This window comes from Vicia villosa, linkage group LG2 (genome assembly GCF_029867415.1).
Source record: "Vicia villosa cultivar HV-30 ecotype Madison, WI linkage group LG2, Vvil1.0, whole genome shotgun sequence".
NCBI classification, from domain to species: Eukaryota; Viridiplantae; Streptophyta; class Magnoliopsida; order Fabales; family Fabaceae; genus Vicia; species Vicia villosa.
In genome coordinates, this window is record NC_081181.1 from 128357071 (window position 1) to 128376535 (window position 19465).

Here is a 19465-nt window from a genome sequence, read left to right on the forward strand (position 1 = left end):
TTTACTACTAATTCACTTCTAACTAAAATCCATCGGTACTCAAATCATCTTTATGACCGAACATCTCATCAACTTATTCATCAACAACATGTTCTACTCAACTTCGTTTCAACAATCGCGATAAAAGGCATTCGTATTCAATAAGTTTCACGCTTCCATAACCGACTTCAGAATCTCTCCTCATAGGATCACTCTACTGTATTTATAACTCTCCCATAAGGTAGAACATCATCTCTCTTTTTCGTAGGTTCAAACGGCACAGTAATCCGACATTCGAAACTCAAGATATGAATTTTTCGACGTCATCTGAAATGCAACATCGACATCATGCAGCGACATTCTATACGATATATCCAAAACTCCTCAATTGGTACATTTAATTCCTAAAATTGCTTCTCAACAAACATTTTAATTATTCTTTCAATCCGTTCAACTCTGACACTGATATCCCGTGTAGTACCAACAAACAAGTCTAGTTCTAAAAGCAAGCGTAACCGCAACCTCACCTCTTTCCAACATCATCCTGTCACAATTAAATATGTTACAGTTACTTCAACCATTTTTATAACAAAGTTCATCTCGTTAGCTTTCCGACGCTTCAAACGGAACTCAAATCGGATGTCCAGAACTCCAGTTATGAATTTTCGAAGTTTCATGACGATTTAGCAACTTTCCTGCGTTTTGCTTGCGGAAATTCCACTCCGAAACTCATCCTCTTCAAATCAATCACATTCTATGCAGCCCCTTATCATATCTCTTTGCTTACAAACTTTCTCATAACTTGAGCAACACATTCCATCACCGAAGTTCGTTTTCTGAAACCTCACGACAGCAATCCTCTTTGCAAACTTGCAACTGAACCTCTTCCGAGACGCAAGGCTACTCAACTGACAACTTCGCAGTCCACTAGCAGAGCTGATACATTACAACTTTCTAATTTCCCTTTCCTACAAATAATCATCAATTACATCTAATCATTCTCCTTCAAGATGCTCCAACTTAATTACTAGCCAAGTCTTAATTCCAAGTCACCTTCGATTCGGGAAACAACAAACTCCAACAACACTTGCACTATTGCCAACAACAGCCTACTGAACCAATCATCTTACAACTGAAACATAACCGAGAAGCGGAACTTCTCCCCCACTTGTTTCAATCCCATCTCTGCAGGCAAACAACTAGGAACACCCGGGTACCGACAGTGTTTCGCACACATGTCGCATACCAAAGGAATAATTATCAATAAGACTCTAGCCACAACGACCGACTATGCTCTGATACCACTATTGTAACACCCTTCTAAACCCCGCGACAATTAAATAAATATTTCAGATTACATGAAGCAAGGGTGCCACACTTCAATTTAAAAACAAACATCATACGTCATTGCCATGCATTCACTGAGGAAATTCAACATATATCATCATAACTCATAAAATAATCTCATGTCAACACGGCGGAAATATAACATTCAGATGAGTATAACATCTTTAATACTACATCCCAAAATAAAACCAAGATCATAAAAATAGAGTTATTAAAACATGAACCCTAATCTAACGTTCCTCAGTGTTACAATTATCAGAGCATGACACTTGACGCTAAACTAACACACTAACTCATGAGCTAATCCTCGCCAAGTCGAAAGCCGCTATCTTTAATCTGAAAATGACAACATGTAAGGGTGAGTCTCATTCTCAATTAGAAAATGTTATAATTTATAAATAATAAGACATCATTCACATATTATTCACCCAATTGCAACTATGATCAGATTCACAACAACATTCATCAATCGCAACAGTCAATCAATCACAACATATTATAACATTGGACAATCTTCCATTCATGTTATAATAATGCAAATACCCTAATGCAATGCAACTACATGCATGTGGTACCAACATCATCAATGGGAATAACCCATGACCGATCCAACATCATCAAGATACGGTCATGCCAACACATATTCCACACAATGGGAATCATGCCCTTCACTGATCCAACACATCATCATGGATAAAGCCTCAACAATGAATATGAATGAATGCAAACATACATGAACATACTTATACCATCGTCAAGTCAATGATTAACATCATCCAATACTCAAGCCATCATCATCGTCATCATCAAGCATGTCTATATATATTAACATCATTCACTACAAATCAATCATCATCATCATTAAGGACATACATGTAACCACATCAATCCTCGTCATCATCATCCATAAATAATATACATGTATTCCCATAATCCAAAACAAATCAATCATCATTATACAATTCTCAACAATCATCACATAATCATGTTTTCAAACACATCTTATATTGTCACATTTCATCATATATGTCAACAATACATCATTCATCAAACTAACAAAATATTTACATCATACTCATATCCTTTCATATAATGTCTCATAAACTTCATTCATACAATCAAACAAATCATCACACAACTCATGCATTTAAACATAGCATGTATTGTCATATCTCATCATATATATACACAATACATCATTCGACAAGCAAATAAATCATGATCTAAAATAATCAAAGTTACACCTCATTTCATCATCTAAGCACATAGATTATTTCATAAGGTTCATCATGCTCGAAACGACACTAAAAACGGACATACGGTTTGAAAGTTATGGCTTTTACAAAATATTTTATTTTCAAAAACAAACAGCGGTAACCGGTTACCCAAACCCCAGTAACCGGTTACTGCATCTCACGTAACCCAGAGTTCTGTTTTTAATAGGGGTAATCGGTTACTGCCATTTCAGTAACCGGTTCCTGTCTCCCAGACTTCAGTGGTAACCGATTACCCAAACCCCAGTAACCGGTTACTTCGTACCTGTAACCCCAAAATTGCCATTTTACAGCACCCGTACCATTCCACATTCCATCCAATGCGTACCATGACATGTTAAATCACCAAAAAGTACAAGAATACACCTTTTAACACAACTTTAACACGTTTTAATGGTAATCTAACATCATACACAACATTATTCAGTCAATTCATCAAATCTCCCAAAACCCCAATTATTCCAAAACCTAACACATATCACAATCAACATGAACAACATACTCATTCAATTCCACCATCTATAATCTCATAATAGATGCTAAATGGAAGAATCCCCCCTTACCTTAAGGTTGATCTTGAGTCTCCCTCTCTTCACGCTTCTTCACGTTCTCTGCTCTTCTCACGTTCTGAACTTTTCTTCTCCTTTGCTTCTATTCTCTCATTTTCCCAATTATCTTATTTATGAAAATAAAGCAAAATAACTTTAGTAATAGGGCATACCAATCACACCCCCTCCATTACTAACCACAACTTGGCCCAATAACCTTATTTTACACAATTTCCAGTTTAAGTCCAATTTAAAATACCAATAATCCAAGAAATTAATTTAAACTCCAATTAAGTTAATAAATATAAAATATGGGGTGTTACATTGGTGATGTTTGTGCATGTGTTTTTAGAGGAAGATCGAAACAAATAGATGCGTTGTCACGTGTGTTAAAAAGACCAATGTAAGTAAAGGAATAAAGAGGAAAAAGTCATTTTGGGCCAACGGGTTCTTGAAAGGGAGCATTTTTTTGGGCCAGGATAAAAGTATAGGCCCTGCAAAGAACAACAAGTCTTTGGATAGGAAATCCCAAGGTAAGGGTAAGAGTCTATTGTTTGAAAGCTCAAAATATAGAATAAAAAAATTCCTTTTCATATATCCCCTTTGTAACCCTGAATAACGTGGAGTCCCAAACCGAAACAAACCATCGTTGGGTTGCTTCAGAACTTGTGCAAAAATTAGAGTATAGTGAAAGGCTGCTTTAGGTGGGTTAATCTTTCACTACGAATCCACGAATGATTCAGATGTTGTCCAAGGAAACAAACATTTTTGGGCGTAAATGGAGAAGTGTGTCGTATGTCAGGTATGAAAAGTCGTAGCTGAATTGGGAATCAAGGGATGCGAAATGGTTGGGGTGTACGGAAAAGCTATTAGAGGTATGGAATTTTGAGATCGAGAAGGAAATTCAAATATGGAGGCGAATAAAGTTTGACATCTATGAAAATAGTGACCTACAACATAAGAGGAGGCGACAACTCACTAAAAAGGAAGAGGATCCAAGATTGTTTTAGAAAGCGTCGTGTGGATATGTGTTTTTTTTCAAGAAACAAATATTCAACTAATGGCAGAAAGCAAAATTAAAAGCTTTTGGTGTGATAAAATTTTTGAATGGTCTACAAAGAGCGCTCATGGGTTGTCTGGAGGGTTGTGATTCTATGGAGGAAGGATTCGACCTCACCAATTTTCAGCTTCATAGATTCATATGCATCTATGCGAGTTTCAAAGGTATGGTATATTACTTTGTAAATGTGTACTCTCCATGTAATATTATTCTTAATAGAAAGTTACAAGAACGCGTAATTTTTCTTAGAAGAAAATGGGTAGGAAGATTTTGGAGCTTAGGTGGAGATATTAATGCAACTTGGGATCCATTTGAGAGGGTTGGTCATGTGTTGAATGTGAGGATGCAAGTGTCTCATGAGTTCAATGAATTCATTGACTTCTTGGACCTTATTGATTTACCTGCGGTAGGTTATAAATTCACTTAGTGTATTAGGGGAAACAGGTCCATGAGCAGGATTGATGAATTTATGCTCTTGGATGGGTTTAATATTATGTTGTCTGCGGTCAGTAAGGAAATAGGACCTAAGGGTAGTTGCACATCCCTAGGGGGAATCAGTTGCATGTCCTTATCAGATGCAGGGGAAGCATATGTGATACGGTTCTTTTGTTGATTGTCTTATTGCTTTCATTTATTATCTTTTATTGAGTCTCCCTCATGATTGTACATCCTTTGAATCAAGTTTGAAATCAATTAGTTATCATTTTAGCATGCATAAAACAATGGTACGTTTGAATTTGATCAAGATGTCTTTAGTCAATTGCATGAGTTTGAGGAATAAAAACTATACATGTTTGATTCAAGTTAGGTGTAAAGAATAATTTCAAAGTACCTTTAAAAACATAAAAAATTGAGTTTTCAAATGTTTGATTCAAATCAATCAAATACACACTCAATTTGATTCGAATCAAATCCAAAAGAGGCGAATAAAAATTTTCAAAACCACTTGATTCGAATCACATTTTGCACATGATTCGAATCATGCAATTTTTGTCACCTCTGCGTATTTTGTTTTGAATCACACTTTGCACATGATTCAAATCACATAGTTTTTCAACATTTTTCTAAGGTCCTGCAGTATTTGAATTCAAATTACATTTTGTACATGATTTGAATCACTGAGTCTTTGATTCCAATTAGACACTGTACGTGATTCGAATCAACTGAAAAATGGGTCAAAAATCAAACTTGATTTTATTCCATTCACTTGTTCACTTAACTCGTTACATGCATTGTTCTGGAGTATTCCATTCACTTTTAACACTCATTTTTGAGCTTAAACTCAAACACATATAAAACCTTTTGTCAATACTTTTCATGCGGGAATTTCATATTTATTTATGATTTTCTATGAAATAAACTCTCTCACTTTGGAAAGTTCAAAGTTCTTGCACTTGAATGTTTTTCATCTTCAACCTCAATTTTGTTTCAAATATTATTCATGAGTGATTTGTGATTGATTGGGGGAGACACTATCTTGAAACTAATCGTTCTTGGGGAGTATTTAAAGATTGTTCATGTTGTTACAAGATTGAGAAGTTGTCATTGGTGCTGACAAATTCTGGTGGAAAGAAGAAGGTTCTTCTCTCCAGGCTGCCTTAGTAGTGAGTGTGTGGAAGGCTACAAATAAGGCGAAGTTCTTCTAAAATCTTCATATAATTCACCACTCAAGGAATTGGTACAATCAAAAGGATTGATTGCTGCAGAGAATGCTTGAAGCATAATTGGTGATATTGGAAGATTCTTGAAGCGTCAATCAAGGAAAGATTGCGCATAAGAGTTTAACATGAAAATGTATACAAGTCAAGATCCAAAATTGAATTCTATTTTTTCTCAAGCATTATTCTGGATAAGTGATTGTATAGACTCTTTGAATGTTTTTCAAACTAATGGAGTTATGCAAGTTCTTTGAAAAGTGCACGTAGACTTACGCGGGGACGACCGATTCGAAGCACTATAAATCCCCATGTCATCTCTCTACCTTTTACTCTTGCATTTATATTTCGTAGTATATTCCATCCATAAGTTTTTTCATTCGTAAAGTAGTTTATTGTCTATTGCATTGAGTGATTTATTGCTTAAACTTAGGTTTTGTTGGAATTAGAACCTAATCGAGCTTTTGTGGTGATTAAAATCTGATAAACTTGTTGAGTTTAGAACTCACTAACTGAATCATGGCATAATCATCTCTCCTGAATTAAACTAGTGGTATCAATTAAATACCTCGTGTTTCATCATTAATTCAATTTGCAATTGTTGTACATCAATTACGTGTTTACATGTATTAATTTTACTAAAGTATAATTCTCTATATTTTGATTTAAAAACTTTTGCACGCCTGCTCTGATAAACCTCCAATAATTTGTTTCCAAAAAAACGCTTGTCTTCTTTTAAAAAGTCTATTCACCACCCCTTCTAGATCGTGTTTTTACACCATGTTCTCACCCAAATAATTGGCATAAAGAGGTGGTCTTTTGATTAAGTCTAATTGACTCCAAAAGTTTTGAGAATATGGAGGACGATGACGATCCAAAGGGAGCATACATTAGAGCGTCCATTTTCAAATGTGTAAATTATACTTATTAAAAATCAATCATGGATGTACACTTGTTATTAATGGACGAAAATATGTCGTGTATCATCGCCGAGGAACCTTTTATTTCCACAGATGATGATGGAGTTGTAAAACATCCAGAAGATTGGAATGATGATGAAACCAAAAAGGCCTCATATAATTCGAAAGCGAGAAACATACTTATCTCCACTTTAAGCGCATAATTATCCTATGTATATCACATTATGCAAGTGGCAAAGATATGTGGGACGCTCTCCAAACGCTATATGAGAGAACGAATGACATCAAGGATTCTTAAATCAACATGTTTACAGAGGAGTTTGAATTGTTTCGTATGGAACCCAGAGAATATGAGAATTCCATGCAAACTAGATTCCTCCATTTAATCAACAAATTAAACAACTTGGGTAAAACCTATTGCAACAAAGATTATGCTAATTAGATATTAAGATCTATATGCAGGGAGTGGCGATCGAAGGTTACCACAATCAAAGAATCAAACAATTTTGATACTTTGGATATCACAAAACTGTTTGGAAAGTTAGTCGAGCATGAAAATGAACTCAAATGACTCGCCAATAGCGAAGTAAAGTCGAAAAAGAAAGAGAAATTAAAAGAAGAGAAATAGGTGAGTAACTGTTGTTTGATCTGGAGGATGGTGTTGAGACCTCTTCTTTTATTTGAAGTTTTCCCGCATTATTAAGTTTCATTGAAGTTCCAATCCGTAACACTGGAACAAGAATAATTGTTATTTATTTTGCATTTTTAAGTTTTAGTTATTTAATAATATGAAGCACTTTATTTTATTGAGATAATTAAATATGATTAATCTTTGAATTCCGCTTCTATTTCTTATTATGATGTTGTTGATGTATTTTGAGCATGCGTAACACACGTATTTGCGGAATTATCTGTTTATCTTTTATAATAAAGAGTCAGGGTTTTAGGGTGTTACACATTACGCCTCGTGGGATCCTATTTCACAAATAGAATCTATGCCATAGGATTATAGTATTTTTAGGTGTATAACATTTCTTTAGGCAAACAATTTATTTATTTAAATTTTGAATAACCTCAAGAAATTCTTACATTGTGTGTGAATGAGATTGGCATGCGCCCCTTGGACAATCGATAATAGAAGGTCCACAAATGATCGTCTAGTGATCAGTTTTACCTTCGATAGGATATGAATCAACTGACTTTATTTCCCTATATGCTTCTTATATCAACAACGAGTCGTGGGTCTCGACTCCTACATGTTTTCACATCTGGCTTTTTGCTCGGAGTCAGGGGCCAACGTTTCTTCGAATTAGAGTCTCTCCTAATGTCGAGGTAAGTTGGTTGGATTTTTGGGGACACAATCCAACATTTGGTCGAATTACCGACTTTTTTGACGTCAAGGTAAATCGCTTGAATTTTTGGAGTCAGGTTCCATATCAGTCGCCAATGTTGTGTACCGATCGATCTCAAGTTTGCGCCACTATGGCTAAGAGTTATTGTCCGCTTTTGGTGTGAGAAACCTTACAGATTTGTCATTTAGAAAAGGTACCTCGTTAGCCTGAGTTGTTGTGTGTGCCAGTTCGTCAGGCCCGATTGTAAGAGTAAATTCAATCAACATGTCTCCCGTTGTAGCCGATCGACATATTTGTTGTATTTCTGAGGTTTTATTTCTCCACCATTTCGGCTAGTGTGTAGGAGATATACTTCTGTGTTCATCTCGAACTATATTTGATCAATCAAACTTCCATTATAGATTGAGTCTCTCAAGTTGTACGACCCCGTCGCTAGGACAAAGAGGGATTTCAAATTCATGTCATTATTTTGTGTCTTAAATTTGCGATAGCTCTGATCCATGGATTCTTTTAGTTTCTCTTTCAAATAGGGTGAAATCTGGCGATGATGATGATGGAATTGTCTATGTCATAAGGTTTCTTCCTCGATCTTTCTAATTACAATCACCAAAATCGATAGTTGGGTCAAGAAGGTTCAAAAGAAGAGCTATCTAGTACGAGGAAACAAACAAATTTCTTAATTTAGCTACGACTCCATTATGATTTGGCTTTGGATAAAACATGACTTAATTATGGAGTTTCCTGAGATTTTGAAGTCGTTTTCCACAAACGACGCCATTGTTCCGCGCGAGAATAAAAATTGATGTTGATTGATGATGTTGAACTATTGAAGCAATAATGTTGATTTTTAATACGGTGGCAGAGAGTGGACTTTTAAGGTTAGTATTCCAACACCCATATGAGTTATAGAATAAAAAATGAATGAAGTGAAAAATGAAGATTAAAAAATGTCATTTGAATTACGTGTGTCTTAATTATATATACATATATTGAATAATTTTGATTAAACTTTAAATAGTTGAGCTCAATACTTAAATTTCACGTAAATTAAACCTTTGACCAAAACATATCATTTATAAAATACCAATGAGAGTCTTATACTATAAGGTGTTGACGTCATTACACTTTTATCGAGTACAATAATGTTTAGGAAAAATCATATAATTAGAAAAATTATTCTCAATTTTATAACTCTATCACAACAAAAATGACCACTTATTAATTAAAAATAATTTATTATTTCTAAATTTCATTTTATGAACAACCCCACTAACAATACATACACAAATGAGTATTTTGAATAAAATACTTGAAGTTGAACTTTGAATCCAACTAATTTTCAAAAGAATAAAAAACACTTAAAACTCACATATTGACAGACAAATGAGTAGTGGCCAAATTAAAAAACGACAAACTCCCCTTAACTTATGCTTCGCTCTTTGACTCATGAGTGCAAAGTTTAGACAAAAGAAAGCGGCAGGCCTTAGGAGTTTCGTTTTACTCGAAAGGCAAAATAAATTGACAAAAAATAATACAATTTTATTGAATAATCAACATTTATTTAATAATAGTGTATTTTAAAATAATAAAAAAATGTTGGAAAATTGACATTGTGTGGGAATAGAAAACGGGATTAAAGGCTCACCGTTGGTTCACATTATATAAACCATTTTACACCAGAAAGAAGGCAAATTTAATCAGTTTTGTCTATTTTAGGTTCACATGAATGTTCATTGCGTGGGCCATGCCATGGTTGTTACGTTACATTATTCACTCACTCACTCATCAATCTAACCTCTTAAATTTGTAGTAATTAAAATCATAAAAGAGATTCAGTTTCAAGAATTAAAACATATTCTCAAAATTAAAGCCAATCAAATTACACTAATTATCAACATGCTCCCAGACTACTCAATTAGTCTCTTTAAATAAATCAGATGACGTAAATTCGAACTCGCATATCTGTATTTAATGTCGATGCATAATTATGAAGTGAACAGATGACTCCTCAATTAGTGTTCGATATTATTATACAGTTAAAACTAATAACAAATCCGTGTGTTCGCATAGCTGTTACCATTTTAATGACTTTTAATATTACAATAACAAAATAAAATAAATTGTTCAAGTCTGTTACGTTAGAACAAAAAAGAGTGAGTGGAGTTGGAGTGTGTATTGTGTTGTCACCATAAACACAGCCCTTTCACCATTCTCATTCTCACTCATCATAGGATACCCATACACAAACCCTCCTTTTCCTTCTCTCTCTTCCTGCATTTGCCTCTGCCGACACTTCTTAGGAAATTATGGAAACTAACTCAGTTTCCAAATTTCTCTTTCTCTTTACTCTCTCTACATTGTTCTCCTCACTGGTTCACTCTAGTGTAACCTATGACAGAAAAGCCATTATCATCAATGGCCAAAGAAGACTCCTTTTCTCTGGTTCTATACATTATCCCAGAAGTACCCCTGATGTATCTTCCTTCTCTCTTTTTCATTTTTACTTTTTTTTTTCCTTTCTAAATTAAAATAATAATAATAATAAATTCATGAACTTTACTGTTTGTTTCTGAATTTTGCAGATGTGGGAAGATCTGATTTATAAGGCTAAAGAAGGAGGTTTAGATGTAATTGAAACCTATGTCTTCTGGAATGTTCATGAACCTACTCCTGGAAATGTACTTCATTTTCACACTCTCTCTCTCAACTTCTTCATTTTGTTCAATTTTAGTTTTGTTTCAACTTCTGAATACACACACTTGTTGAAATTTATTGAATGCAGTATGATTTTGAAGGAAGAAATGATCTGGTTAGGTTTGTTAAGACAGTGCAGAAAGCAGGACTGTATGCTCATCTTAGAATTGGACCTTATGTTTGTGCAGAATGGAATTTTGGGTACTGTTTATTGTTATTATCCTTAAAATATTGCTGTTTTGGTCTTTTGTGGGTTATGTTTCATTGTTTAATGATTTTTTTTTTACCTTGTCATATGCAGAGGCTTTCCTGTTTGGTTGAAGTATGTTCCAGGCATTAGCTTTAGACAAGACAATGAACCTTTCAAGGTTTCTTTTATATTTTCATATACTTTATTCAAAAACATTTCTTGTTACTATATATATGATATATCAACTAGGAGTACTGAGTTCAAACATGGGTTTAGACCAAAAATATATATAACTAGTGACTACTTGGCAGGAAGTTTGTGAAATTCGTTGTTCTTTTGACTGAAATATTTGTTTTCCTTCAATGAATGGTGTTGCAGAAGGCAATGCAAGGGTTCACTGAGAAGATTGTAGGATTGATGAAGAGTGAGCGTCTCTACGAGTCCCAGGGTGGTCCTATCATCCTCTCTCAGGTTTAACCTCTATTATTAATTGTTAACTTGCTTTTTGTACATTTATAAACTACCAGAATTCCCTTTTATTTTTTAGGAAAGATACTAATTGTGGTTAACTTTTCTTCTGGATCTAGCTTTGTTTGTAACAACAACAGTAATGATAAATAAACTGTATGATGTTTCAGATTGAGAATGAGTATGGGGTACAAAGTAAGTTACTTGGACCTGTTGGCTACAATTATATGAGCTGGGCTGCAAAAATGGCTGTTGAAATGGGAACCGGGGTTCCATGGGTGATGTGCAAGGAAGACGATGCTCCAGATCCAGTGGTAAGTTTTCTCACTCTCTCCCTTAGAGGTTGTTAACATTATGCACTGGTAACATGTAGTCATGTATTAAGTTTTTTCAATATTTTCACTAGAATCTGAATACTCTGGAATGTGGTTGATAAACTAATTTCTTTCCTGTTATGTGACAGATAAACACCTGCAATGGCTTTTACTGTGATAAATTTACTCCCAATAAACCTTACAAGCCTACAATGTGGACAGAGGCTTGGAGTGGCTGGTAATCATTTTTACAGTTACTCCTATATTTTATCATTGTAGAAATGGTCTTGCCTAATGTTTTTGGGTCAAATATGAAGGTTTTCAGAATTCGGTGGTCCAATTCACAAAAGACCTGTTCAGGATTTGGCATTTGCAGTAGCCCGATTCATACAAAAAGGAGGATCTTTTGTAAATTACTACATGGTTGGTTTTCTTATACCGATTTAACAATAATAAAAATTAACAATGCATTGATGCTAACCACTTAAGTAACTTGCCATGTTCGTGTAGTATCATGGAGGAACCAATTTTGGCCGCACAGCTGGAGGCCCTTTTATCACTACCAGCTATGACTATGATGCTCCACTAGATGAATATGGTGGGAGCCGATAATTTATGCAACTGCAGATCATAATAGTTCTTTTTCGTAGTTACTTTTTATGCGTATGAGTCCACAAAATATCGACTCACTACTTTTTGTTACATAAATATTGACAGGTTTGATTAGGCAACCAAAGTATGGTCATCTAAAGGAGCTTCATAAGGCTATCAAAATGTGTGAGCGGGCTTTAGTTTCAACTGACCCGGTTGTTACCTCATTAGGAAACTCCCAACAGGTTTACCTTACTCTCAAATGTTTCTTTTTTTGCTTTAGTTGTCCTGTAAGTTGTTCCTTCATTGACGCTATTGGGCATTCATCCTTTCTCAGGCCTATGTATACTCAACAAAATCTGGAGATTGTGCTGCTTTTCTCTCTAACTATGACTCCAAATCTTCTGCTAGAGTGCTTTTCAACAATATGCACTATAATTTACCTCCTTGGTCTGTCAGTGTCCTCCCGGATTGTAGAAATGCTGTTTTTAATACGGCAAAGGTATGGAACAAAAGTGTCAGATATAAAATCAGCATTGATACTCAAAGATCACAATTATGCTTCCTAGACACAATTTATTCACCTTCAACATCTTCATTTAATGAGATTTAACAACTTTGCATTTTGTAAAACCTCTAATTTCAGATTCTCCTTATATTAGGTTGGAGTGCAAACATCTGAGATGCAAATGTTGCCTACAAATACTCGCATGTTCTCATGGGAGAGTTTCGATGAAGATACTTCTTCTAGTTCTACAAATACAATCACTGCTTCTGGTCTATTGGAACAGATAAATGTAACAAGAGATATAAGTGATTACCTTTGGTATATAACTAGGTAAGATTGATTTTGTAAGTTGTTTACATTTTCTCCTTATGTGTAACTAATTTCCCTAGCTGTTCCTTATTTTCATCCCACATACGTTAACAATGAACATTATTGAATCGTAATGCTTAGCATTTCTCTTGCATCTTTCTAGCATCCTAAAGATCACTTGCTAGTTGCATCAACCATGGAAGCAAATAACTGATATTTCTAGATTCTAGATGCTGTATCGAATATTGACATCTAAAATTGCTCGAATTTGACATTTTGATTGAATCTCTAAGGTTTATGCGGCTAAGAGGAGAATTAATAACCATTTTTGCTGTACTAATTTATTTCATATCGATGTGTCTACAGCGTTGATGTTGCTTCGTCCGAATCCTTTCTCCACGGAGGCAAACTCCCTTCTCTCATTGTTCAGTCCACCGGTCATGCTGTGCATGTTTTTATCAATGGTCGACTTTCTGGTATGTAGTTAGTTTTCTTCTTTAGTAGATCTTGCTTCCATAGAAAAGTGAAAAGGAACATGATATATATGATTTAAAACAGGCTCTGCCTACGGAACAAGGGAGGACAGGAGATTTAGATATATTGGTGATGTAAATCTTCGTGCCGGAACAAACACAATAGCTTTGCTCAGTGTTGCTGTTGGACTTCCAGTAAGTTTTGTTTTCCACCCTTATTTTCAGAAGATCATTCTACTATGGATTTTATTCTTCACCTACTACTTAGTGCTTACTGATATCACTCTTTTCGGTTTTGTGCTGTGAAAGAACGTGGGTGGACATTTCGAGACTTGGAACACAGGAATCCTAGGTCCAGTTGTTATGCATGGACTTGATCAGGGAAAGCTGGACTTGACATGGCAGAAATGGACTTACCAGGTTGGGCTGAAAGGAGAGGCCTTGAATCTTGCATCGCCAGACGGTATCTCATCTGTCGAGTGGATGCAGTCAGCGCTAGTTGTACAAAAAAATCAGCCACTGACATGGCACAAGGTAAAAAAAGTGCCTAAAGTTAACTTAAACAAAAAACATTGGACCTATAAAAGGATGAAGTAACTGACTAGTAAACTTTGCAGACTTTTTTCGATGCTCCAGAAGGAGAAGAGCCATTGGCATTGGACATGGACGGCATGGGCAAAGGTCAAATATGGATTAATGGGATAAGCATTGGAAGATACTGGACTGCTACAGCTGCTGGTAGTTGCAATGACTGCAATTATGCCGGGTCTTATAGACCTCCAAAGTGCCAGATTGGTTGTGGTAAACCAACTCAGCGATGGTAAGTATTGTTATTTGTTAACATTGTAGATTCATGTGATTTACTGCAATACTGTAGTTTATGGTTAAGCGTCCTTACATATGGTTTCTTCATGTTTCAGGTACCATGTACCACGATCATGGTTGAAGCCAAATCATAATCTGTTGGTTGTTTTTGAGGAACTTGGGGGAGACCCTTCAAAAATTTCATTAGTAAAGAGATCAGTGAGCAGTGTATGTGCTGATGTATCAGAGTACCATCCAAATCTTAAGAATTGGCACATTGATAGTTATGGGAAATCAGAAAATTTCCATCCTCCAAAAGTTCACTTGCATTGCAATCCTGGCCAAGCCATCTCTTCCATTAAATTTGCAAGCTTTGGAACTCCTTTGGGAACTTGTGGGAGTTATGAGCAAGGAACTTGTCATTCTTCTGCATCCTATGACATCTTAGAAAAGGTAACTCAACCATCCTCTTCATTTAACAATCAAACCGTGTTACAGAAGTTAAAATTGAGACTAATTTCATTTTTTTCCATTGATGATTTCTTTTTAACAACTATTAACTTGGATGATGACATTGCTAATGCTTATTGTCTTTTCATTTTTATACAGAAATGCATAGGAAAGGCGAGATGCACAGTAACCGTATCAAACAGCAACTTCGGGCATGACCCGTGTCCGAACGTGTTGAAGCGGTTATCAGTTGAAGCTGTTTGTGCTCCGACTATCACCAACTAATAGGCCGATTAGTTAACAAAGCATCGTTTTAAGGGTTATTTTCAATGATTTATTAGCAAGTTGAAAGATTAATAAGAGTAGAATAGGTCAAGTCCCATAGTTTTTTTAGGGCAGTAAGTAGCTTTGTTTTTATATATGTTGTGCCAAAGGCACATGGTTTTTAGTTTTAAGCAGTGTTGGATAGGTGAATCTGAAATCAAGGGTCTAAAAATTGGACCCTTGTGAGTGTGAATTTAGAGGAGTCATAGTTCCCAGCCTATATATATGTTTTAGATGAATATAGGCACTGGTTGCTATGATGTGTTTTCGTTTGTCTTACAGGAGTAAATTAAACTCCAATTTAGGTTTGAAGTTAGGTGCGGATCCTAATGTAACCATGACATTTGTTTGAAGATCATTATTATTCTATGCATTATTCTATGCATTCTGTTTCTTAAATTTTACTGCACCGGCTGGGTGAACCAATTGGACCATGAACTGGACACATATCTGGTGTAGACTTCAAAACCGCTACAGCAAAAACCGGCTAAGAAACTGCAAAACCAGTTGTGAATCGCAATCAATTGGACCATGAACTGGACACTAATCCGGTTTAGACTTCAAAACCAATGTAGCAAAAACCGGCTAAGAAACTGCAAAACTAGTTAAGAGTCGCAGAGTCGCAACCAATTGGACCGCAGACTGGTAACGTATCTGGTTTAGATTTCAAAACCACATTAGCAAAAACTGGCTAAAAAACTGCAAAAACCAGCTAAGAAATGCAACCAATTGTACCATCAACTGGATACATATCCGGTTTAGACTTCAAAACTGCTGCAGCAAAAACCGGCTAAGAAACTGCAAAACCAGTTAAGAATCACAACCAATTGGACCATGAACCGGACACATCCCTAAATGGGATAAACCAGTAAATAACGGAACTTCTGTATCACACTAGTTTGTGGTTTTCTATATGCCCTTGAATTCCTACTTTAAGTCCAAAACAAAAAGTACTAGAAAGATATAAATAAAAACTTTCAATCCAATATAGATTCAAGGAGAAAGAGGAAAGTTCATGTTGTCAATTAGGGAATCCATAGTAATAACATCATCATCCACCATTATTTAAGACCAGAATAAAGCTCAAAGGTGCAACAAAAAGACATAACATCCAATACAAGATACCAACAACAATGAAAACAAAGATAACATCGCAGTAGTTATTATTTAGTCACTGAAGGTGAAGCTGCTACCAACACCACCAACAAATTAAGCATTGGATGAAGCCACATGTCTCTCAATTGTCTGCTGGAGTTCTTCTTTCTTTGCTCCAACCACTTTGCCCAAAATGGTTCCTTCTTTCACAAACACAAATGTTGGCATAGCCTCAACAGCCCAATCTTGAGCAACAGACTGCAATTCAATCAACAGATTATCGTAAGACGTCGACGTAAAACTAATTTACATGGACAATGCATTTTCATTAAACTCTTAATCTGTTACCTTTAATTCATCCACATCCACCTTAAGGAATATGACATTTGTGAACTTCTTAGCTAGCTCAGCAAGGAATGGTGAAATGAAACGGCATGGTCCACACCAAGAAGCAGTAAAGTCCACAACGATCTAACAAAATTAGAACAAGGGTCACCATATTTTCAGAGATGATAGCATAATTTGATGAATATCTGAATCTTATATTTGAAGTTTGCACTAAATTAAATATAGTATGATATACTACTGAGTTACAGTACAACAGACAGAGAAGGTGAATTCATCATGTAGGTCGATAATTACAATCCTTAGATAATAGTAGATATCTTTTCAAACAAACAAAATCATTGCATACCAAAATTATAAAAATAAAAAACATTATCATTATGAAATTGTACAATGCAATATATTGGTACACCAGGTCTACAACACTCACATGCAATTTTATCATCAAGTGGACACTCATTATATCTAGTCAATGATGTTACACAAGAAAAACAAACTAGGTTTTGTTTTTACTCAAAAAACAAACTAGGTTTAGAAGTGCAAAATGTGCAACAACAATCAATGAAGTATTGAAACAAACGCAAACATCAGACATAAGAATGACATCGATACTACTGGGGTTGTGTTTGGAAAAACTGAAAATCATGATGGAAATTCACGGTGGCACAAAAGCTACATATTTAAACTTTTCAAAATCACAGTGAAAAAGACCTTAAACGTGCGGCAGCGGTGACCCACCGTGTTACCAAACATAAACTTAGTGTGTGGTTCTGCAGTGAAAAAATTCAAAATTGATTCTATAAAATTGCAATAACCACCACTAGACAAAGAGGTGGCAATCAAGAAAAAACACCTTTATGACACATTAATGAGGTCCAATAGCAGCATAATAACCAACCGTTCAAAAAAAAAAAAACTATTACAGTAACATTTTTCAAGGAATTCCCTAAAATGATTTAAAGAAAAAACGAATAAAAAAAACACTAAATTTTAAAATGTTTTTATGAAATCAAATTGTGATCCTTTTTCGTTGAAAAAACCGAAACAAACATGAGTAATTGAGTGGTGGCATTTGAAAATTAAGATACATCATCATCATCATAATTCAAAAACAACCAAAAGGGATTTTTTTAACAAAAATAAAACCAAACAAATTCTATAATAATGTTCCAAAACCATATCACAGCATGATAATAATAATTACCAAAGACGATCAAATCAAATCAACGGACAATCTTTGTCACATTAGGATTTTCAAAGCCAGATGCATAATGTACCAAAACAAATTATTTATTACAAACATGTCATATTCAGAAAAAACACAAATAAAAGCCACAAATTGAGATCCATATATTCAAATGGAAAATTAAAAAAAATAAAAACAATTGATATAAATATATACCAGTTTCTTGGATTCATTGCCTCTGTGAAGGACATCGTTCCATGCATCAACGCTGTGACAGCTGATAACTTGTCCCTCTTCTGATGAACCTGCCATTCTCTCTGAATTTTTTTGTTACAGATTTTAATTTTGGTTTTTAAGGAATGAATGTACCTCGTATCAATGTGTTTATATTAGCCGCTGATGACTCTGTCACTGCCTTAAATAAGAAAAACAGGTTAGGAAGGTTTGTAAAAGAGGTTTGGGTTTGTGCTTTTTTACAAGTTTGCCATCGACCATGATAATTTTGCATGCAAGTTTTTGTTAATAAAAAAAATACTTAATAAGTGTATTATTTATCTTTATTCTTTTTTGACAATGATAATAATTCTTCTTATTTTATTCAAAAAAAAAAAAATGTTCTTATGAATATGGAAATTAAGTACAAAATGTGTCGATACATTGAATTCATTCAATATAAAATATTTTCTATTTTGACACAAAAATATAAATTTTTGTATTTTCTATTAAGTCTACAAAAATCTTCTTTTTTACCAAAAATATTGAAATTACTTAAGTTTCTTTTTAGAGATTTTATACTTCTATATTCACCGCTTTATCCCGATACCTCACATATTTCGATAATATTTATATTATTCTTGTTAACATTTTATCAAAAAGTCCATACTAGAAATTTAGTAAAACAGACAAAAAATTCCGTACAAATCAAAATATCGGGTAATGCATATAAAAAATCTGTTATACAGTATATTTCGAAAATTCGATGTGTGGAGTAACATATTAGTTTTTTAAAAGTGAAAAATCTGGTAGTTTAAAATGTAGTAGTTTTTCAAAATCAACCTGCATATTCCGAATTTTTAATGGATCAATAAAAAAATCGATAGTGCAAATTGAAGGGTTGAGATTTTGCCGACACTTTTGTACGGCTGTGAATGCACTGATCATTTTGTATGGTCTATAATGAATCTAAAGTTGTATAAAAAAGGGTCATGTGTTAAGAAAAACATCTTAAAGTGCCTCAGTTTTTGTTTAAGGCAAAAGTGTACTTCAACTGCGTGAAACCTTCTGTAAATTTTCGGTCAGAGAGTGCCACATGTCTCGTCCTTCTGAAATCCAAACTGAATAGCATGTTGTCCGACACCGAGAATAAAAAGGCGAGTAAGATTGAGTTTTGTGCAGACTGAATTGATATTGATGGAAAGGTGAAATACAATCTTATTGAGTTGAAGACCGATGAAGATTTGAAAGTTATGTGGATAACATATCACTGTAGGCTAACTAAAGGATCGATCAAGTTTGATGCGACGATTTTTATATATATCGACAATATAATCAAGATGTTGAAACATCCATAATCAGTTGG

The 19465-nt window shown here is 34.7% G+C and overlaps 2 protein-coding genes across 2 annotated transcripts; one reads left to right on the forward strand and one right to left on the reverse strand.

The window, feature by feature from the left end:
• Positions 1-9893: 9893 nt before the first annotated feature.
• LOC131652057 (beta-galactosidase 3) lies at positions 9894-15633 on the forward strand. Its single transcript, XM_058921832.1, has 18 exons — positions 9894-10609; positions 10718-10813; positions 10918-11030; positions 11131-11197; positions 11398-11490; positions 11658-11801; positions 11951-12039; positions 12119-12224; positions 12312-12399; positions 12519-12637; positions 12730-12894; positions 13055-13230; positions 13576-13685; positions 13768-13877; positions 13992-14216; positions 14300-14502; positions 14603-14939; positions 15096-15633. Exons 1-18 carry the CDS (start codon positions 10442-10444, stop codon positions 15219-15221), a joined length of 2535 nt encoding a protein of 844 aa, XP_058777815.1. The 5' UTR covers positions 9894-10441; the 3' UTR covers positions 15222-15633.
• A 591-nt stretch (positions 15634-16224) lies between these two features.
• Positions 16225-18286, reverse strand: LOC131652058 (thioredoxin H1). The gene is made up of 3 exons (XM_058921833.1): positions 18103-18286; positions 16704-16826; positions 16225-16613 (listed from the first exon to the last, which is right to left on the reverse strand). The coding sequence occupies exons 1-3, from the start codon at positions 18196-18198 to the stop codon at positions 16470-16472; spliced, it is 363 nt and encodes a 120-aa protein (XP_058777816.1). The 5' UTR covers positions 18199-18286; the 3' UTR covers positions 16225-16469.
• Positions 18287-19465: the final 1179 nt, after the last annotated feature.